This window comes from Acromyrmex echinatior, chromosome 14 (genome assembly GCF_024713525.1).
Source record: "Acromyrmex echinatior isolate Ae372 chromosome 14, ASM2471352v2, whole genome shotgun sequence".
Taxonomy (NCBI): domain Eukaryota; kingdom Metazoa; phylum Arthropoda; class Insecta; order Hymenoptera; family Formicidae; genus Acromyrmex; species Acromyrmex echinatior.
Genome location: NC_141865.1, coordinates 8,727,059 through 8,750,444, shown reverse-complemented (window position 1 = coordinate 8,750,444; position 23,386 = coordinate 8,727,059). Strand labels below are relative to the sequence as shown.

General features: G+C 34.3%; 3 protein-coding genes across 4 annotated transcripts in view; 2 read left to right on the top strand and 1 right to left on the bottom strand.

Annotated features, from left to right (window-relative positions):
* Nucleotides 1-12,024, top strand: part of timeout (circadian regulator timeout) — a 100,279-nt gene extending 88,255 nt beyond the window's left edge. The window contains exons 16-28 of the mRNA XM_011060778.2: nt 1,605-1,676; nt 1,803-1,899; nt 2,325-2,523; nt 2,842-3,079; nt 3,362-3,462; nt 5,707-5,806; nt 7,009-7,143; nt 9,238-9,462; nt 10,002-10,286; nt 10,346-10,447; nt 11,013-11,195; nt 11,402-11,494; nt 11,581-12,024. Coding sequence (XP_011059080.1) covers nt 1,605-1,676; nt 1,803-1,899; nt 2,325-2,523; nt 2,842-3,079; nt 3,362-3,462; nt 5,707-5,806; nt 7,009-7,143; nt 9,238-9,462; nt 10,002-10,286; nt 10,346-10,447; nt 11,013-11,195; nt 11,402-11,494; nt 11,581-11,807 — 2,057 coding nt within the window. The 3' untranslated portion in view covers nt 11,808-12,024. The remainder of the gene's footprint in view (nt 1-1,604; nt 1,677-1,802; nt 1,900-2,324; nt 2,524-2,841; nt 3,080-3,361; nt 3,463-5,706; nt 5,807-7,008; nt 7,144-9,237; nt 9,463-10,001; nt 10,287-10,345; nt 10,448-11,012; nt 11,196-11,401; nt 11,495-11,580) is intronic.
* A 1,101-nt stretch (nt 12,025-13,125) lies between these two features.
* On the top strand, nt 13,126-21,746 carry LOC147907414 (uncharacterized). The gene is made up of 3 exons (XM_087413612.1): nt 13,126-13,485; nt 21,017-21,171; nt 21,300-21,746. Exons 1-3 carry the CDS (start codon nt 13,330-13,332, stop codon nt 21,373-21,375), a joined length of 387 nt encoding a protein of 128 aa, XP_087269738.1. The 5' UTR covers nt 13,126-13,329; the 3' UTR covers nt 21,376-21,746.
* On the bottom strand, nt 14,753-19,089 carry LOC147907415 (odorant receptor 85c-like). 2 transcript variants are annotated; one of them, XM_087413610.1, is made up of 8 exons: nt 18,982-19,089; nt 17,162-17,584; nt 16,467-16,842; nt 16,321-16,392; nt 15,965-16,076; nt 15,720-15,848; nt 15,393-15,587; nt 14,753-14,834 (listed from the first exon to the last, which is right to left on the bottom strand). In XM_087413610.1, the coding sequence occupies exons 2-8, from the start codon at nt 17,547-17,549 to the stop codon at nt 14,772-14,774; spliced, it is 1,335 nt and encodes a 444-aa protein (XP_087269736.1). In that variant the 5' UTR covers nt 17,550-17,584; nt 18,982-19,089; the 3' UTR covers nt 14,753-14,771. The 2 variants fall into 2 exon arrangements, with proteins under 2 accessions (XP_087269736.1, XP_087269737.1); XM_087413611.1 differs by having other exon boundaries at nt 15,741-15,848; nt 18,982-19,088.
* Nucleotides 21,747-23,386: the final 1,640 nt, after the last annotated feature.

The window sequence follows — 23,386 nt, the reverse complement described above, 5'->3', positions numbered from 1 at the left end:
CGTAAAAAGTTGATGACAGAGTGACTAACGAGGAAAGTTTGGCAACCTGCAAATTCGAAAATAAAAGAATCGTGTACAAACGTATAGAATAGTTCGACTCTCTACCGTGCAACTATTTTCCGTTGCGTATAAAAAACGGATTTAGAGCGTGAAAAAATCAACTCCAAATTGGTCGGAGAGTACAACTGCAGAATTTAACAATATTGTAGAATTATTCACAGGTATTTGAAAACAAAATCGAAATGCAATGTTTTTCCTTAGCTCCCATGTGATTATTACGGTTGATAAGTGTGTGGCTAATTAATTCATGAAATATGCAAGTTGCATGCTTGAAGAGTGTTGAAACGTGAGTATTAACCGCTTAACGAGCTCGTGCGACCGTACCACGTGTTGCAGGGCTTCTTTGTACATACGCGTGTATATGTGTGCACATACACACGCACACATACATACACACTCATGACCGTATGTACATGCATTCTCGCATACATTGTGCGTAGGAATGTATCGTAGAGAAATTGCGGAGGACGATCGATAGTTGAACGCAACGAGCTGCTGTAAGCTCTTCTCTACGGTTGGTCGTGCTTGAATCAGTAATTCTCGCGTTTAGCACACAATCCTTTGGGTATATTTGATGATTCGGCCAATCTAATATAATCATGGAAGAAGTTATCTCTCTCGCTTCTTGTCGAACCCAAGTTATGTTTAAGATGCATAAACTTAAGATTACTCTCATCTTCTTACAAAGCGAGCGATGCACATTTTTAAACCAGTTTTAAACTAGATAGGTGTTGTTACTTTGTCCAAGGTTTATGAAATTTTTGAGGCTTGTAAAAGAAAAAAAAAAATTTTTTTTGTAAGAAGAAAAAAATAAATTTTTTCTTAACATATATTTTCTACCATGAGAATTTTTATCTCATTGCGAGTCATTCTATGCTATTCAGAAAAAATTTCCCTAATGGTAAGAATGAAAAAAAAGTTTTTAAAAAATCTATCAGCGAACTGAAATCGTATTACATATTTAATAATATATGTATATATGTATATACATCTATATGTGTGTGTGTGTGTGTGTGTGTGTATTTATATATGTATTTTGTACATATGTATGTATGTATATATACATATTCCATGCTGATAGATCAAAAGTTTCCTTAACACTTTTAATACATCAACGGGGATGAAGCATTTAAAAATCCGAGATAAAAACACGGCAGGTCGGACGAGCGCTTTATTTTATCTCAAATTACTGTTTCGAGTTGAGCAGACCGCGGAGAAGAGACAATTAAAACTTTAAGCTGAAATAGCACCACCGTCACCGTCACTTGGACAAACTGAATTCTTCGGGCGGTGGGAAGCTTTCTTTAGGGCAACAACTTGTGCTCAGAGGAAACTTTTCACAATGATTTAAAATGTTTCGCAATGTATTTTTAAGGGACTTTATGTATTCTGATTTACATATCGAAATTCCTATTATTTTCAAAATTTGCAGATTATAATAAAGATAAAAAGTCTTGATCAAATAAATAGTAGATTAGTAACAATTAAGTTAGCAAAAGAATTTTTTAGATATATTTTTTTTAACAAAAGTATCTTATTTTTAGTGATAGAAGAGCAAATTCAAGAAACGATAAATGTGGATGAAGACATCGAAAATTCTGAAAACCATCAAGAAAGTAAATAAACATCAAATTTCTTAATAAGATATTAACATTTAGTTTACATATTTTACACACACACACACACATACACACACACACACACACACACACACATATATGTACGTAAACTTTTTGATATAGATGAGCAAGAAGAGGATGAAGATGAAGAAAAAGAAGAAGAAGAAAGAGAAACTGTTGTCCAAGAAATTAACTTTAAATTGGATGAATTTCTTCAAAGGTGCGATAATAGTGTAATAATAGTGTTTTATCAAATTTTTCCTTGAGATTCATTTAACCAAAATAATTAATGTTAAAAAACAAATTGTTAAAAACATAAAAAAATTGATTAAACAATCTGTAAGTAAAAGATCATCGATTCTTTTACTTATAGATTGTTTATTCATTTTTTAACAATCTATTTTTCAACATTAATTATTTTGATTAAATAAATCTCAAAGAAAAATTTGATTTTTTAAATTTAATTCTTAAAGTTTTGTCTAAAGCTTTATTTAAAATCGAACAAAAATAAGGTTTTATTATTTATTTGCGCTTTTCAAACTCTTTTGTTGATTTTTTAAAAAGAAATTCTGATTCAGTGAATCAAGATTCTGTACGCGATGAAACATAAATAGCATCTTTATAAAAATGATATATTATTCGAAGGTTCGCCAATGTGAAGATCGTCAAGGCTTTAACACTACTAATGCAACAATTCGAAAACAACACAATCGAACTTAATCACTATGTTGTAAAAATGCTACATCGGATTGCTTGGGATTGTAAAATGCCGGGCATGATATTTCAAGCATCCATATTTCGAATTTTTCAAAGAATCCTCGAGTCAAAGGATCCTGCACATAAGGTAAGGATATGTAGAATGAATCACGTAACTAACTATAATAATTACACTGTATATGTTTTATAAATTTGCCAAATCATTAACGTTTTTGATATTATTCAATCCAATATTTTCCTCGACAAATTTTCTTTTCTTTGCGATGTCACACTTTATCGCCTTTCGTATATAAGAATAGATAAGATGGTTTCTTAGTGATAAAAATTCTTTTCTTGTACTGCGCAATAAATTTCACCAGCAAGCTTTTATTGCATCCTTGTATCGGGCTTAATGGTCCACAGAAGTGGACTCGTTGAGCAGCAGAAAAATCGATTCTTGCTTTAGGAGCTCCAAAAGTTCGCGGTCTTCATAATCCGCCGTTTCATCGAAGTCGCCCAGAAGAACCGGAAGTCGTATATGGAGCTACTCTTCTGGAAGACTACCCGCGACGCGACAGAAATCGTGGATGGTTACAACGCGGAAACGACTAACAAGAAAGTTTCACGAGCGACCTGGACGGAGGCGGAAGAGGACGAGCTACGTACCCTCTTCATGGAGCATCAGACTAACAAATATCCTCAAGGTAAACTCTTTATATCGTCCATTTCTCACGGAGAAGTCTCGTACACACATCGTTGAACTCGATAAATTAGTGCCCTTTACGAGAACGTGTCCAAAATACAGAGTTTTTTATTACGCAATAAATAAAAGACAAGGATGCAAGGAATGAGTAATTGTTCAGTGCATTGTTTAATTAACATTTTTTTACATTTAATTATTATTGTCTAAATCAATAAAAAATATTTCTATTTACTCTAAACTGGATCACTCATGCGATAACTATAATGTTATTATAAATTTGTAGATTTAATCGATTGGCTATTGGACCATATCATCAATGAAAATAGAACACGACGTATCATCATTAAGAAACTCAAGGAGATGTGCTTGATCGTCAATTCTAAGGTCAGTTCACTTTTTTCTCGCAAATATAACGTAGTTTTTTATAACGTAAAACGCTAAAGGTAAGCAATGAATCTCGAATCTTTTCTGATAATAATTTATTTATTTTAACGTAATATTTCTTTCTCGGAGAAACAGCTCTAAAAGATTCAGTAAACAAATTTCTGTACCTCCTCTTAAAAAAGTAACGGTTCATCCATGAGCCCTGCGGCAATCCTCGTTGCGCTTTGTCTGACAAGATCAATGATTTACGAGAATCTTTTGGAAGGGCCGAGAGGGACCATTTGCTCGGCTTCGAAAATAAGTTTCTAGACTGCCTTCGCGTTGACGGGGGTGAACATATGCAAAAAATGGAGCCGGGAATTGCTGCAGGAACTGTAAATTCTCCGGAGACAATACCTTTCTACGGGGTGAGACTTTCTACCCTCCTTTCTTCGTTTCTCTTTCTTCCACCATTGCGTGAGCTTTCCGACACGAACTGCGTGTTCCTTCTACCAGAGTCTTTTTCTGAGTATGGAAAATATCTGTGTGCGACCCCTTCGTCAACTTTGGCGACCCTAAAACTTGGTTCCTTGAGAAAAGCTATCATTTTGTTTGCTTTCTACCTTACAACATACGTATAAACATTTGCATCACCCTTCGGGCTATGAAAACGCGAAGGAAACATGATTCAAGCGTTTTGTTGTGTTTGTTGAACTGTAAATGCGCGTGTTATGAGATGGTATTCTATAACTTTTGTTTCGATAGCAAAGGTCGAATTGAAACATTTTATTTAATTTATAAAGAGTTTAGCACAAACTTACAATAGAATCATTACAATCGCAGGAATATTTGCTGTTTAATTAGCCTTAGAACTTAATATGTTATTTTTTTGAATCATTAACATTTCCTAAAGAAACGTTCCGAGAAGTATATTAATCTTGCTAAGCTTGGAAATGTTCCTTTTTTCCTTCGTTATAACTCTTTTCTTCTGAAAATACACGGTGCAATACGGTGATAAAGGGAATGCGTTAATCAAGCTTCTTATTGCGGCAGAGGAGTTACTAACTAGTTACCGGCTTATTTAAAACTTGAAATTAATTGAGTTTGTAGGGAAGCTTCTAACAAGAGAGGGAAAAAAGCATAGCGAAGGATAAGCGATGCAATACACAATACTGTATCTCATTCCGCTACGCTTTTTGTAGATGAAACGTAAGAGATTTAGCAAAAAATTTTGCTCACTCAGAAGACGTTTTTGGCGCGTGCAGTTTATAATCATTATTTTAAAACAAAGCTATTTAAAACAATGCTGTCGACCGTGCAATCTATTAAACTATACGCCTCCCAGATGTTATTGAAATTTTATTTAAGCGAAATATATTTGACGTAAGTAATTGTTTTGTCGTAAAAATCGAGTAGCATGGAGTATGATTAATTTTTCGATAATGTTTCACGACATTAACCAGTCGTGATCGGGAAGAGAAAAAAAATATTTATTTCCCCTCCGGCCTTAATTCGCTATTAATCACAAGCGTGCAGTCACTAGCGAAAAGAGGGTGGCTACGTCGGCGGAAACATTTCTTCCACCGTATTATCGATTTCTTCGCAAGACTTTCCTATAGAAAGGCTTAGCTACGGAAGCGTTTCATTTAAATAATTTCATGCGTGAGTACGTTTCGTCTCTTTGAACGAAGAGAGTACGGTCGAAGTAGAAACTACGGCCGAGTATTCATTTGACATTCATTTAGTCGGTGGAAATCGCAATATTGCTCCGACGGTCATTTAAAGATCTCGTTTCGCTGAGGGTGGAGCGTAATCGCTGGAAAACGAGCGATCCAGTTCTTCTTTTTAAATACGCCTACTGACTTAGAAGCTTCTCCAAAGATTATACATGGAACGCTTTGTCTCATCAAGTCTGGAGATTATGCGCAAAGTACCTTCTGAGAAGATTATATATAGGGGTTGAATAGCTGTGTGTGGGTGTTAATTTATATATATGTATGTATAAAGATATCGATATTTATCAAGCCTTTGCTGTAATTAATCGAGCATCCGGTTAATTACAGTATCAGAGAATCGCCGAATCAATATTGAGTACAAAATTTACTTTATTATATTTTGGTAACTTTCTCATTTTCTAGAAAAGTTTAAGAATGATTGTGTTTAATGTTACGGAAATTTTCAGTAGATTTAAAATATTTTAATCTTTTTCCATTACGAACGATGTAAGTAATCTAACCCATTTTCTTAAATCTCATAATTAATTAGGGCGTGCGAGCTGAAGTGCAAAAGAGATTACCTAAAGAGTGGTCTGAAGAAGAAATCGCCCAGCTTACAGAACTTTGGACACAGTTCAAAGACGATGATGGTAATTTTTTTTATTTATTTTCTTCAGGCTAATTTCCAATGATATTTCTTAATTTTTTTTCTATTTTTTAAAAGTATAAATTTTATCGGACAATTGATTTGACTTCAGAATGTTTCTTCATTTATTCATATTTCCGTTAATTTTTATTATTAAAGTTAATTGCAATTATTAATCATCGGTAAATGGAACAAAGAATGAAGTTTACAACTCGACGGCAATAATATAAATTTCTCGAGAACTTGGCAGCATATTGTAGTAATTGCCATTTATCGTAATTTATAATTTATCTGCGAATCATACGCGCCAAAAATGGCCTTAACCCAATTCCCGATATAAATTTCCGCGATAGAAATTCGCCGTAAATTTCAGCGTTAATTCTAACCGGTTATTCGCGTTCCGAAACTGTTGAAATATTTCGCGAATGCGAAATTCGTGCGAGAATTCGTTAACACTGGAACGATTCCTAGGATTTAATTAAGCTCCGAACATCGGACACGCTTGGCTGCTTGTAGTAATAATTTCGAATCCACTGGGACGAACGAAGAATAATATCCTTCCTGACAGAGACATTTTCAGAGAAGTCTTGTAAAACTTGTTTCATTTTCATACGAATCCACCGCTCTCCATAACTTTTAATCTCCGAAGTCGCTTCCACGCCAAACGTAATTCTCAGATGTCCACAAAATGTCAAGGGCATTTTTTTCTTTGCCTTCTCTTAAAAAATTTCCGTAAAGTGTTTTATATTCTGCTGTGTTCTTACTCCGCGGTTATTAACCTTAGAACTGCCAGCCTCCCAACGGGCAGACAAAAATATTCACAAAATGTCATGTCGTAAAAGAGAGATAATTCTTTTTCAAATTGAATTTGTTCCATTACAAATCTTCCGAACACGAATTTACGCTTAATATCAGAATTGCGTTTATACGTAAAATATCTTATAATCTTTCGAGAAGTTAAATTAAATATAAGTACGTAAAGAGCGACGTCCAATTGACTTATAAATACATTTCGACGTGAAATAAAGTCCTCCCGTGTCCCTTCGTAAGCTCTAATTGATTTAACTTTAAATCCCTTCAAAATCTCCGAGTCTCCGACAATCGTCTCGACTTTCCCTCGCGCACGATTCTCTTACGAAGCCTCCCTATCACTCGTTCAGCTTTCTGACGGCGCTATAAAAATCGAAATTACTGTGTCCTTGACAGATCCTGTGGATTTGATTTTCACCGATCTTAGAATAAAGCGACCAAAGCCGAAGATCAAGGAGAAGCTTCTGGAATTAGGATTGGTGCAGGATCGCAAGGAATTGCGCAAAAAGCGATCCAGGAAAAGCAACCAGGGTGAGTATACCTATTCGTTCTTCTTCCCTCATCACGATCCGGTCTGGAGCATCCCTTGTTCCGGCCAATCCCATCCTATTCCATTCGCATCTGTCTTTCTTACTATCCTCCGATTCCGCGACTATTCCCATTCGATCAGTCTTCTAGTAACGCGATTGCCAGCGACTGCATAGAGCGACTCGCTTTCAACGGGGAAAGCGAAACGACGTGGCGATAGAGAGAGAGAGAGAACGCGAGAGAGAAAGCGAGAAGGACTAAAGATCAATTTGTACAGGATTCTTTTCGTTCTTCTATACCGATTTCTTACAGACTGGGGAGAGTAAAAAAACCTTTCGTCGATATTATCAGCGAAGACAAGTCCGCTCGTATATTTGTGAGATTTGCTTCTGTTTTCCTTTTTTATTATTCGCAAGTGAAACGAGTGCGATTCCACGAGAATTTTTTTACCTATGTATGTTAATTGTTTCACTTTTTATCCCGATTATGGAAATGAGAAAACGTTAAATTTCGCAGATTAGTTTAATTAATATTTCCTAAAAAATCTTGATTATAACAGAAAATGTTTCAGCTATGAACAAGGAATGTTAATTTATAAATTCAGGTATTTAATTATATCACAGATAGATGTTGTGTGTAATTTCTAAAATCGTGACATGCATTATTGTGTATTTTTATTAAATTATTACAAATTTAAATCCTTTTGTTTGACGGGTTATACCTTCATCAATTACGGATTTAGCACGAAGTTATTATGGAACCGGAATGCGCGGTCCTAACCGAGAACTATTCTGGTGATCTAAATTTATCGAACGACTAAACATTTATACCTATCATGTGGTATTCTGCAATCATGTAACAATCAATCTTCAAAACATTCGCGTAGATTTATTTACAGTTGAAATAATAAACGCCACTTTTTTCACAATTTTTAATATTTCAGAATTCAGAGTATATTTCCTCTGTCAAAAACAGAAAATAGTTGCGGTAACAAATTATAAAGTATAATATAAAATTATAAATATCAAATCATAGTAAATATTCAATGTGTTATTTATTTTTATTTAAAAAAAATGTTAGATATAAGACTCGAACATTACATTTCATCTTTTTTTTTTTCACATAAACGCGATGTGCTTTTCAAGCAAATTTGTTCCAATCCAATTTTTTTCAAATACTCGCAATAATATTTATGTTATCTTTTTATTTCTGTTGCTCATATTTGAACGATATCATCACGGAATATCAATCTTGTTATTTAATATTGGCTGCGAATTCCAGCCGCACTTTCGCCGTTCTTGGACCAATATCACTCGCCTTAGCTTCCTATTATGGTGCTGGAAGGAATTTCATATTTATCATGGATATTGTTTTCCTCTCTCATGCCCCTTATTTGTATTCAATGCATTGAGATAGCTCATATCATAGATATACTGCAGAGAGATGAAGCATTGCTGAGAAGTTTTGGTTCACCGTATGTGTCTTTGAAATAACATTTTTCTTCAATGTCGTATTTTGATGCAATCTCTCTAACCCAGATGGGACTATTCTGTATAGAAAATATGATTGTTTTTCGTAGGAAACAGAATAGGTATACTCAATTAATATTCTGAATATATACAGAGATATGTCAAATCTGATAGTACATTCTCTCTGAAAAGAAACACCAAGCATGATATATTTTACGTGCGTACAACGTAGACAAGAGAATACCGGAACATAAATTATTCGGATTACAAAAATATATATTTCTTTTTCAATCAGTTAAAATTCTTGAAAAATTAATATTTTTAAATTAACATTTTTTTTTTTTTAAGAGAACTGTGCATAATATAAATGATATAGATTCAAAACAAATTTGGATCATATCAAATTATATTTCAGAGTCATACTTTCGTATAAGATCTACAGAAAGAGTTTAAATTTATACTTTCTTAATTTTATACTTTCTTTAATATCATGTTCGAGATTTATTTAATGTAACGTGAAATATCTTGCGTACACATATACGTGCGACATTGCACGACGCGCTTTACACACGCTGATGAACGCTCGCTCGAGAAAGGTTCACATCGTTTCCATGCATTGTGCGCAAAGGTAAATCGTCGTGGGAAACGCAAGCTGCCAGTAATTCTGACGGGAACGAAAGTTCAGCCACCGACGACGAAGACGGCGAAGAAACTCGAAAATCCTCGAAGCGCGGCGCGCCTCGGCGAAGCGAGGAGCCGACGAAAAAGAAGCAACGGAACAGGCAGAAGCTACTGACGATCGTTTACACGGATGCACAATTATCCGGTCTCTTGAAGGACGTCATCGACAGGAGTAAGTATCGCTGCCCTCTCACGGTCTTCCTCTCTTCTGACGTGCATCCGCGTTTTTGTGATTAATGAGACCGTACTTGTCGCAAGAGAACGGCGCGTGCAACATATCCCTCGCTTTCTTCACGCAGGATAAATGTTTTCCTTGCCGGAGAAAAGAGACAACGATGATTTGCAGAAGCCATTACACGGAAAAAAAGAGATGACTTGTCGGAAAAACAGCTTCTCAAGTCACTGTTTGGAATATGTCACGTTGCGAGCTTCGCGAATCCTATAATAAGAAAAGAAGTTATTTTTAGAGAAGATTTATCATTCTAATCCTGTTATGCAAATCTACTCTGAATAATTTGCAAATAATATAATAATTTATAAAGTCCAAAAAAGAATTATAAAATATTGCATTTTTTTTAAGTATTATTCGATTAATCAACGTAAGGACTAACAAATAATAATGACCATTATCGGTTAGCAAAACGAACTTATTAACGGAAAGAAAATAAATTAATTTGGGAAATCTCTCGGAAAAAATTCGCGTTAAATCAGACATGGAAGAGGCATTGGAATGGATCAAGGAATCCCTACAAGACGTTCTGGACGATCGTGACGAAGAGAGCTCCGAGGGCATACCCTTGGTGCCACTGACAGATTACTCGTTGGCCGCGATGGATTCACCGAGTTTTCAAAAGCTCCTTCGCGCCATGGGATTTGTGCCACCGGCTGATGGCCAGGAATCTTATTGGCGTATCCCAGCGAATATACTTACAACCACACTTCAAAAACGCTACAAACTCATCGAAGATGCTTTAGTCGGCGAATTCATTGTTGAGGGTAAGTGGTTTAGCAAATATGATGTTCGAATGACGATCATTTACCGAAGTATATTTTAGAAACGCGTAAAGATCATTCCGATATTGATGAAAAGATGGATGATGACAGTGAAGAAGATATCGATGTGTTCGAACATGTTAAAAAGTTCTTTGCGCCCAGAGGTCAGTACTTTTTTGGTAATCTTGTCGGAAAAATGTGTATCGTTATAAAAATTATTCGCTGAAAAACTTTACACGTTATCATAAAATATTTTCTGAGCTGTCTGAAATACAATCAATTTATCATTGATATTATTGATTTAAATTAAAATTTATGAGTTACTTCTTTATGAACTAATTCCAAAAGTTTTTTTAATTAAGATTTATCATGACAGCGCGCGTACATTTAATCCTGGAATGTTACTGTGGATGAATTTTTATCTTAGTGCTAATTCAAATTTAGTATTAACTTTTTTCATTAAAATGTTGATAGTTTAACGTAATATTTAATAAAAATTTATTTTCTTTTATATTAAAATAGTGTTAGTTCAATCAAGTTATTCTACACTTTGCAACCTATAGAATAAAGTAAAAAAAATGTAAAAAGATTTCTAATTATGTGACTGAATTTTTAGATGTAAAAAAATGTGTGTAGCATTATAGCATTAAAATATATTACGATTTTTTACTTTCTTGTATATAATGTATAGAAATCTATTTAAAAATATATATATTGTATCATTTTTAGAACCAATACCGTCAACTTCCGAACAGTCGGAAGTATCCACAAAAAAAATTCAATTATCACAGAAATCTAAAACATTGACATTAAACGAAGAAAGTAATGGAACAGAAGTTACAGAAAAAAACGATGAAGCAGAAATTATAGAAAAACATGACGAAGCGAAATTTACAGTGAAAATAAATAAAGGTACTTTACTCTATCATAATTTAACTATTATTATTTAACTATTATTATATTCTAATAAACAAGGGACACAGAATTACATTTCCTCGCCCTCTGTTACTCGAGCTAGTGAACCACTGTTCCTTTACCATGAGTTTACCGACAAATAAATTTATCGGATTAAATTTTTAGACATTAATCATAATATTCACAATAATACAAAATTTTAGAAAGCATAAGCAACGTAAGAAATCGAATAAGGATGCTCGACGATTCCTCTGAATCGGAAATGGAAATTGAAAGAGATGTCGATGATAAAAACGGTCAGTATTGCTGATAAAAAATAGAAATCGATTGATCCTTTTATTATTGATCACGCATTAATCGTAAATTTCCATAAATTTTACAGACGACATAAAGAGAGACAGATCCGATTCTTCATCTGATAAGGATAAACCGGCTATTAAGAAACGTCGACTAGTCGATAGTGACGAGGAGGAAGAGCCGCTAAGGAGTAATTATATCGAGGCAAAAGGTGCTCGCGTAATAATTAGCGATGATGAAGAATTATTATCCAATGTGCGATCTGAGCGGCCTGCGTTATCTCGCGTAATAATCAGCGACGAAGAAGATTAGGAGAATGCATTTATATATTCGTTATTTTAGATATTTAAAATATTCTTGAATATTTAAAATGTTATAATATATCACAACATATATTCTCTTATTCAATCCCTTAACTGAAATAATAATTAAGACAAGAATTAAATTAAAATATATTTTATCGATTATTCTATTGTAACAAACATACTTTGCTAAGATTAAAAATTGCTGCGATAAAAAAATCTAAAAATATTCAGTTTTAAGAGTAAAAATCATGATTAACATAATTATGCTATACAATATGTTGAGAGCTAAATTTATTTTCAATTCAATTTTGAGAAAAGAATGTCACAGCTTTAACATTGTTAACTTCAGTTGGGAAGGTGAGGATCGAGAGATTTACAGGCACCGGCTTTATCCGCGAGCGCTCGTACTGGAGCATACATCCTAGGCGTTGTAAGCTTCGTCAAGGTCCCACGTGTTCCTCGTGGTAAGTCCTTGCGAACAATTAGCACCTAGCACACACTCCAGGGTGCCAAGAAAAACAGTTCCCGAAAGGCGTCCACATTTCGCCAAGGAACGACGAAGAGAACATGCGAGCGCGGCGGTGCCGGCTGGTGAAGGTGTCTTGTTACCGCGCCGCTGGCTCTAGGTTATCGACCCTGGTCACGTGACGACTCGGAACAGTCTCGCGTCGTGCGATCAACCTCCTTGATCACGTGTTTCCCGGTTCGGCGGTTGGTCAATGCGGCTGACTTTACGTCTTTTGATGGGCAGGTGAGGAGTCTTGGCGAGTGTTAACGATACGTACGTGTGCATCGAGACGTAATCGTGCGACGAAAGACCAGCTCTCACCTTTTTCGATGCCCACGTGGCTTCGATGGCTATCGACCGTCCAGCTCGAAGGGGTCGATACAACAGGACTCGCGAATATACGATCAGGGGATCATGCCGGGTCAAGAATCGTGAAAAACGCCTAGTGAATCTAGTCGCGAATATGTCGTTACGTAAAAGACGCCAAGTTCTATGTAAATTTATATATATATATACATAACTAATAATCGCCAATTTGATAATGAAAGACGTCGATATCTGTTTCTTTATTTTCCTCTATTTCTGATTCTTATATTACTTTATTATTTTATTATATTATTTTTTTATATTTCATATTTATTATTTTATCATTTATTATTTTATTATATCTAAATCATTTAAATAATATATGTATTTAATGATAAAAGAAACAAAATTCCTTCATTGATTTCCTTCTACAATATTTCTGCTTCTTACATTATTTTATTTTGTCCATATTTTCTTATAATATTATATTTTTTATTATATTTTTATTATTATTTTATGATTTACTTTATTTTTTGACTTTTATTTTGTTTACAAAACTTACGTATATAAAATATATATATATATATAAGAATATATTTCTTTTCTTATCTTTATTGATTCTTTTATTATTGTTATTGTAATATGGAATCGAACCTCAGCGAAAGTATCAGCGCTACCTACCAGGAGTAGCTGGCAAACAGTAAGCAGAGTCTGAATGCATCTACGAGCAGCATCACTTACGCTCGAGAGGGACATGTCTACAGTGGTAACTAGAGGCGCCGATCATCGTTCCGTCATCTTCGTCACTATAGAACGACCAGATTCCAGAAGGGTGACTACATGCATTCTAATCTCAACTTTTAGATGCCAGGTACGCATGACATAGTAGGAAGTGCCGTTGCGGCGAGTCCACTCCATGTGGAATCCGAGGTGCTTCGATCAGGACATGTAGCTGCCGTGATAAGATAGCATGCGAAAGAGTTAGTAGACTGCAGCCAACACGGTTCTTATGATCTCCGGGTAGAAGCGCGGGCTTCTTATACGGTTGTAGGTGGATGGTATCTCCTCTCTCTTTGTGAACGGTATCCCCACTCCATCGGCGGATTCTTCCACATTCTTTCCCCTCCTCGTACGTTCTATATCTTTAGCCAAAAATTGAAATTGTGAGAGATGATTTTTAAAAGCAAACAGGGATCAGACAAAAAGAAATTGGATATATACAACGAATGATACTATCAATCTAAAATGAAGTATATAACAATCTCTTTTAAACATCTAAATAATAAAAAATTGTTGAAATTAATTTTCTCCTTTACTATATCTAAAACTTAAAATAATAAAGAATCAGACACATTCAAGCGACTGTGTTAATAATATTTACTGATATTAATCTTTATAATTTTGTGTCCAGAGAAAGAGATCGCAGAGAGAGAGAGACGTTTAAATCTTAATTAACTTTATTTAACACTTGAAAAAAATTGTTTTACATTATTAATACACTATAATATAATAAATAATAAGTTTAAAATATTAAGAATGAATGATAATACAATAAAATGAGAGATATAAAATGTTTTTCAATATATATATATTTTACATAAAAAAAATTTATATATTTCTTTTAAATTATTTGAATAATCGACATTCTGTATTTATATTTATATTAATTACACGAATCATCTGTCGGTTGTGTATTGCTATTAGGTGTTGGAATTAATTCGTAGCGTTTTTTAATGAAAGAATGTTATTTATTTCACATGAGCATTAAAAAATACATTAATGAAAGTACTTCCCATCACTTGTAAAACGCTACGAATTAATTCCAACACCTAATATCTTATTAGGAAAGTATAAATACAAGCTTCTGTCACAGCCATATCTAATCTCATATGAGCAATGTTCAATTTTAGACTTATATTCCATGATGTTTAAATATTTAGATAAAAGAAAATTTTTTTATTTATTTGTATGAAAATAGCTTTATTTTTTATATAAGACATTTTTTGATATTGCATTATAGAAATATAGAGAATTATAGGTATTATATATTTGTAATTAATTATACGATACATATATTCTATTTCAACTGTTATTATCAAATATTTACAAGGTTCTTATATATTAAAAACAAAGAGATATTGAGTTATAAATTTTAATTCATTCATTTACATCAGAAATTGTACGTAACATTATAGAATTTGACATCGCCAAACCTATTATCTGTAACAAAGTTTATATTTTTATTTTAAAATAAAGACTAGTAAATATTTTATCGCATGAATTAACATATAATTGTAATCCATTAAAATAAAAATAAAAAGGATTTTGTATAAAAATAAATCCAAAAATAAATCAAATATAAAAAGCTTATATGAACTTTTATGGTTATTGATGCGGAAATAACATAAAACAATAAGATGTAATTCGTAAATAGTTGGAATTAATTTCGTTGGAAAATATGTTTCTATTGTTTTTAAATTATACTTTTATACTTCGTTTTATAAATATTATTGGCCAATCAACAATCAAGCGGAAACTCATAAGTATTTTACATTTGTTTTATATTTATACATAATTTTAATATTTTTATAAAATACTTCATGCAAAAATATATATGATATAATAAAATATAATGTTTATTAATAATAAAACATTTTTTTATAATAATATTACAAAAAGGAAATTTATACATTTTTAAAAATTACATATAGAATTCTAGGAATAATATAAAATGAATTAAATGAATACATAAAAATTGTCGCATATAACGTTGCTTACAACTCTGAAAGTTTCCAATGAGAGAATATAAAATGGGCCACCGGTTAAAACAATCGGCCTTTGTGCCCGTACCATAATGGTTTGTACTAATCGACTGACATCTTTTAATTGCTTTGCGAAATCCATTTGCTCTCTTTTTTCAAAGACCACAAACTCCCATCCACAAGAATATATTGATTGCGCAATTTGCAAACCCTAGAATGGTATAAAAATTAAAATTAAGAGTAATAAAATACTGTTGCTTTTAACAATTCTGGATTGTTCTTTACTGTGTATTGTTCTCATTTTAAAGTTCTTAAGAGTACAGTAGGAGAAAATTTGTAGTACCTTGACATAAATGAAACTAACCAAATGTTCGATTTGAGCGGCAGAGAAACAGAAAATAAACAGTTGCAAGGCGGAGCATAAAAAATATTCAAACAAAGACCATAATTTCAAAATAGATTCCAAGTCAATCTGTCGAGATGTACAAACGTTGTAGTTTAATAATTCGAATGACAACATTAAATATACAGAATGTTCGAGTGCGTCAAATATGTGTGTCGCTGAATACTTTGTAAAATAATTCGTACCGCAATTTTAATCATTGATGCTTCGAATGAGACTAAACAAATGATAAGTAATGTTTCGATGCATTGCACGAACATTGTTGGACCGCTAAAGGTTTGCAACATCTTTATAAATCTAGAAATATATACATATTTCTTAAATGCGATTAACAAAATTATTTCGGAATTACGATATGCAAATAATGTCAGAGGTTTAGTAAAGAGAGAAACACAAAATTATGAATGAAAACGTAAATCATTATTAATATAATATTAATAGGTATTTTAGATTCATGAGATATTACATAATTACGTAATATATAAATATAATAATACAAATATATTATAATTTTTGCAACATAATAATCTAAAAATATTACTTTATAATCTCCGTATGACAATCCACGCAATTCTTTAATTTGCTCTGGAGAACAATGACAGCTTCTGACACGCTGTAATTCCCAAAAATATTTTATTTTCACAATTACAGAGTTTGTTTTAAAATAATCGCCATAACAAATAATACTTGTCAAAATCGATTTTCATCAATATGATATTGATGTATTGAAATTGTGCGCAGATGACCATCAACATGGTGACATAAAAAGTGTCGTAACAAATAATTCCAAGCGCAGAAGATATTCCGCCGATTATCTGTATAAGATACAGGCAAACATAATTATAAATATCGTTGGTGTTTATCGGATACCACCCGATATACGGTAAATTTCTTTTTTTTAATGTTTCATTAATTGAATTTATCTGATTGGGTGCCCATTCTAGGAGCAATGGGTTGGCACACCAATGTAGAACGCCGTAAATGCAAGCAAACGTCCAACAGCACATAAAGAAATTAGAATATTTACGCGTGTATTCCATTTCATTCCTATATATTCGATATCCTAATAAAAATTTTTCATTAACAATTTCAATATATAACAATAGTAATTTTAAATATTAATGATTTGCAAAAAAAACTATAATATTACATAAAGAATGTAGATTGCATTTTTTATATTAACATATAACGTGGAAAATTATTTCATAAATATTCACTAAGTTTAAAGCATCAAAAGTTATACGGTGCAACGTAATTAATAACACAATCTTTCTTTACTCATCTCTGACGGAAAGTGATTTAAAATATAGCTGCCGCGATATTTTAAAAACTTTATACTGAAAAATACAAGTTACTCTGGCAATAATAGTTAATTGACCTACCTTCCTTGCTGTTATCGATTTGTTGGCAAAATACGTGACATTTTTCTAACTTTCTCACAAGATCGATGATTTCTCTATTTTTCCATATAGAATAACACCATTTCATTAGACCCACTGCATGCATGCTGATTACTCCGATGATGTTAGCAAATAATTTCAGATCATTGCTCATCGTAAGCGCCACTATTTCCGAGAACAGGAGCAGGAAGTTTGTCAATATGAATACAATTGTCGCTGTCGTTGAAAGTAATATTTTAAGAGGCGAAAATGATTTAATGGGCCAAATACAGGCATATTCGAGTACCGAGAGCAAATTCGCAATGTAATACTCTAAAGATATTATATCTTCTCTTTTGCACGCTTTGTTGTCTTCGCTCTTGCGATTCATATTTGGAAAGAGGAGAGGGGTGGGCGGATGTATATCTGAAAAATCGAAACGAGAATCATCTTTTGCCTGGAGATGTGTGTTCAGTTACGGTTCATTCGCGCGAAAAGATACTTAAGATAACTCGGTTTCGCGCAAGTACGCGAGGAACATAATACGGCTCTTGTTTCGCATATTCCCCGGATACATGTACACCGGACAATTACGTACGTTACGTCAGACGACCTGAGACTCGCGTATGTACGTACACGGTCCGGCTCACGGACAGTCTCACGAGGCGGTGAGTTTTATCGGTGGATTGTACATGCGGCGAACACGTTCGTGTAATCGGCAAACAGAAGATAAAGGTTCTCGTTTCCGTTTGTAAGTAAAAGTATTTCGTCGCGAGAAAATTATCACAGATGACATATAATAATGATAAGCACTCGTAAATAGTGATAAGATTTTTTTTTTAGACACTTTTTTTTTATTTCTGACGAATAACTTCTGACGACTACTTTATGCACTCGATATCTAATTTTGTGATTATTTTGTGTAATGCTGGTGTTGATATAATAATATAAAAAATATTTGACTATTATATTTGGCAGGTATTATAATGAACGTTAACCTTCGGTCGATCAAGTTAGACTTTGAAGATCAAAATATTAATCAAGATATTAATTAAATATTAGATAATCAAAATATTAATTAGAATTAATATTTTGATTGTAATTTTTGATAGACTTAAATCTATAAAAAAAGGAAGTAAAATGCAATTCGACTTCTAGTAAAAACTCATTATTAAAGCTTTTACAAATTTGCAAGTATTTTTTTAGATTTTTAGACAATCGAGAACTATAAAAATCTGCACTGAAGCTTAAAGACATGCTGACAAAATTTTACACAGCCGATGATTAATATAAATTTTTCACGAGTATATTGAAAAATATTTCTCTATGCATCGCGTTATATTAATACTATTCTTGAGGCTTCCACGAGTGCCTTCTATTAGGTGTTGGAATTAATTCGTAACGTTTTTTAATGAAAGAATGTTATTTATTTCACATGAGCATTAAAAAATACATTAATGAAAGTACTTCCCATCACTTGTAAAACGCTACGAATTAATTCCAACACCTAATATATAAAAATTATACGTTTTGCGGCTTTTCTCCGTGTCCAGATCCATTCTTGGAATGCTAACGTTTCGTGAATCTTTGCAGTCCACTTCTACAAAGTATCAGGCTGCTCCTCGCCCTGTTGAAATGGACTGCAAGGTTCACGAAACGTTGGTATTCCAAGAATGGATCTGGACATGGCGAAAACTCGCGAAACGCATAATTTTCATTAATACTACTAATTTAAATTATACTGTAATGAGAGAGAAGCATTTCTAACACTTTAACGTGACAGACTCGTGTCTGCAGCAATTCTCTCGGCGTTCATACCATACCTCGTATTTATTATTTGCACACGAAGAAAGCAATTTTCATTCTGCAAGGCGATCCTTGTACTTAGCGACAACTTACCCCGGAATTTCCGGGATCGTGAGACGTTCTCGGCAATCGCAATGCGCGTGTCTCGGTCGCTCTGGTCTCGGGCATTATTTATGCAAGCAAATAAATGTCTCCGTCGTGTCATTAGATCGGTTCGTTTGAAATGCAAATAGCATTTGCAGCGCGCATCGGATATACTCTCCAATTAAGTGTCCGCGCAAACTTTTCCCGTGGCCCGGGTGGCCGCGCAGGAAGTTCGCGAGTACTTTGAAGTCGAATATATAGATTCGCCGTAGGACCGAGCGTGAAACTTGATATCTAATTACATCCCCCGAGCATCACCACCCGAAGCAGGATCATTGGTTCTCCTCTGTGCACGCGTGTTTGTGACCGGGATGTGGATGGGTGTGAGCGACCTCCCTTGGTTAATCTTCGGGCCATAGCTTGCCTGGCTTCCGTTTGCCGCCAGTATCGCATCATCTCTATCAGTCGTTACATCCGATGAAAGGCGGACTCGTATAAACGCATTTCGCTTTTAATCTAATTGAAATCTGCCACTGACGCATCAGCGAGGACTTTTGCAGTTATCGACGCGTTTTCGATTTGTATCTCATCGTCAGTGAACGAATGTCCACAGGAAAACATCGAAGCCGTTATTTAATGCACTAACATGGAAGTGATCTGTAACGAAGATTAGAGAAATGTAATTAATGCTGTTAGACAGAAATATAATTTCGAGAGACATCGGATATACTCTAGAAAGGTTTGTATATCTAGTTTAAGATTTACATGGGAAGAATCATTTCTCGGTTAATCAAATTCTCTTGGTTGAATGAATTTCAAAAATTATGCACACCTTCAGTGATGGAACTTTAATCATAAAGGGCAAGTTTCTTTGTCGTAATCTTGAATCAACGCTCAAAACGAATAAGTCTCCATGGAATGATACCGTATTCATAGTTAATTCTTATTTAAGACCTGCCTTAAGTACAGTTTTAAGGTGTCACAAATCAATCAACAGAAACAATATCTAAAGACATTACTTAAGATGATCTTGAAATAGGAACGAACTATGAACACCATCCTACGCATTACATTGATTCCATTCACTTTCCTGTTATTCAACTATCTTATTCGTGTTAGTGCTCGCGCACGTTCGTGCTGGCAATACGTGGATACGTGTGAACGCAAGCAGAGCGTGGAACGGTCGGGCCGAGTTTTCGGAAGTATCGAACGGGTTCCGTGTCTCACTCACGGCCCCTTCCCCTGTCCCCGTGCCTCTCCTTGCGTCCCGTTGGTCCCGGAGAACTCTACTTTGGTGATAGTATCCTGCCGCCCGTGTTGTCCGACGCGTTGCCGAATTTTGGCAATGATTGATGGCTATTAGGGACCGGGCCAAACCCGCTCCGCTTGTTCCGCGCGCGGTACCTCCGATGGCGTGTACCACGCGCTCGCACCGCTATATTTGCGAGATCTCGCAATTAAATCAAAAATAGCGCGCCTCGTGAAACCACCAGGGCTGGGCCAACGTTCCGTCGGCACCCGCGGGGAATTCTCACTTCGGAAGTCAGCCACAAAGGTGCTACTCATTTTTATTACGTTACTGGATGTCTGGAAAATGTTGCACGCGAGTAAAAGATACGCGCGTATCTGGTACATAAAAATTATATTGAAATTATATTGAGTTCTTTGAAGGTGAATGATGCGACATAAAGACAAAATATTTTTATACATTGTTATGTATTGTTCATCACAAATTGTGTTACGAGTTGCGTTACAACAGTTTCAATTATTTTATTTTTTTGCTCATTTCAGTGCTTCAGTAGGATTAGAGAGAGAGAGAGAGAGAGAGAGGGGGAAGAGAGAGAGAGAAATGTCTCCTCTTTCCCATTATCGCGCATTCGGACTCGAAGTTTGAGAGCTACGAATTGCCAAATATTAACGTATATTCAGCCTCGTATAATCAAATCAAGTACACTGATCGCGATCTAGCTTTCAGGGGACGCCGTTATATCCAGTGCCGCACAACGACGCTTGTTGGGGATGGGATTGCAGTTTGACGAAGGGCTCGAAGGGGCGGACGAAGGGAAAGATCGATGGTCGCTGGCAGAAGAGGCGAGCGTCGATGAAAAGGTCAAAGGTTTCAGGTGTGTTTGCGCTTCGCGCACGGCTGGTACAGGTGCAGCCTCTTCCGCGGCTCTGCTTGCCGTTGCAACAGCAACATACATGACTCTTTATTAACAACAATTAACATTTGGTCCATTGTTCATACAAGGATATCTCTCGTTGACAATGAGCGACACCGCTTAGCTGTCGCAGTTGAAATAACGTGGACCTGGTCTCTGGCCTGATGCAATTGTGAAATACCATCGACGGAATTGAGCAAATCAGTAATTTTGACATTTTGCAAGATTATTACAATGGTAAAGTATGACGTATTTTACGTTGTAAAATAAACATCAATGTTGGCTACTTCTGACTTTGCATGTAACGAATATTCCTGTAGTCTCTATTGTACAGTAATACTACGTCGTAAATGGGGTTGATAAATAGCAAGACGAAATGAGAAATGAATGCTATAAGATAATTAATTTAGTGTAAGTGTATTGAGTGCATTATTCTTTGCTGTATTTACCTCTCAGTTTGTATTTTATAAAACTCTCGTTAAAACATTAACATATTTAATTACCTGACTTAAAATACATTTAAATTACAGAAGCGTTTTTATTAACCTTTATTTGCACTTTAATCATCATAATTGGTAATAAATCTGGTCTGCAATTATGTAATAATACATTTGCGCTTATTATGTTTTTAATTATCATTTATTATTGACGATCCCTTTTCTTTTTAGTCAAATTCGTTTTCTATCTCGTGATATCAGACGGGCAGATCTCTTGAGTGCATTTGGTGTGAGTGTAACGTATTTACCATAATCGACCCAATTGTCAATCCATAGAGGATCGATTGAAGGCCGGCTGATAAGGTTCGCGGGTAGCAGGCGAGTATACCCGCGAGCAAGATAATTGGCGCCGTAATGACAATCTCGAGCTATGACCTCGGAGTTGTGCTCAACCGGCACGAACCAGCTTGTCCGTCGTGTTTCCCCGTTCCAAAGATTTACCAGTCTCCGGTTATGTTTGATGCACCATTATGTTTTCGATTACCGTAGGTTAGTTGCATCGGTAACGTCATCTCTGTCGTCAGCAACACACCTCCGATACGTCAAAACTATTGAAGCACGTAATTGTTCGTCACGCGTACTGTCATCGATCTACATGATAATACTATGTAAAGAACTCTCGGCGAACTTAATGTTGCATTATGAGGAAATAATTTTTTTCTCCCTCGCTTTGATTACACGTTTCTGACACGAATGGTAACTAATGACTGCCGAATATGCGCAGAATATTAGATTGAGGCTCAAGGAAAGTATTTCAAGAATCGTTTTTCCTCTAGATGTAATTTTTTTCATATATAATTTAATAATGTAGTACATATGCATGACGTTATTAATAAATATTTAATACATATATATATATATATATATATATATATATATATATATATATATATATACTGTATACTGTAGTTAATACTGAAAATATTTCGAGAATTGCCAATTCTCGAATCTTTTATAGTATGCACGACTCTCATTATTATTTTTTTTATGTATATATTAAATTTATTATAGAAAAAAAATGATATTTTTATTATTTCAAATGCTGATACTAATATTTGATGATAATGGTATTTAATGCAATATTAATGTTATATGTATTGTTACTTCATTTCTATCATTAATAATGATAGAAATGAAGAATGTTCTTTCGTCGACTATATCATCATTCGGTTGATATTGCTGGTAATAATTCGCTTGATATATAAACGGTACAATCGAATGTAGATAAATTGTGGTTAGCAAAAGATAAGAAGCTGGTAAAGTCGACGTGGAGGATATTTTTGTAGCAGCAAAGCAGAAATGGCAGAAGCTAGTTCCACTGGACTTCTATGCATATGATTATTGCAATGTCGGCCATGTGTATATAGACATAATAAATTCTGATTAAATAATGTAACTCTTAGCAAATTATACATTATAATTGTAATTGTGTTGCCTAAAGCAATTTTTAAATTAAATTTAAAAGTCAATTGGATTTTGCAAGCGTGCTCTCTTCGGTGATGTTTTTTTTTAAAAATTGAATCTTGTTAAAACTTTTAGAGAATAATTTATGCACATTTTGTTTTCGGAAGAATTTGAATGTATTTTAGATATAAAATTCTTCATCCTACCTCGTATAACTTTAAATAAAGCATATTCTGGAGATTAATTAAAGTTTATACTTGCCTGTGGTTGAAAAA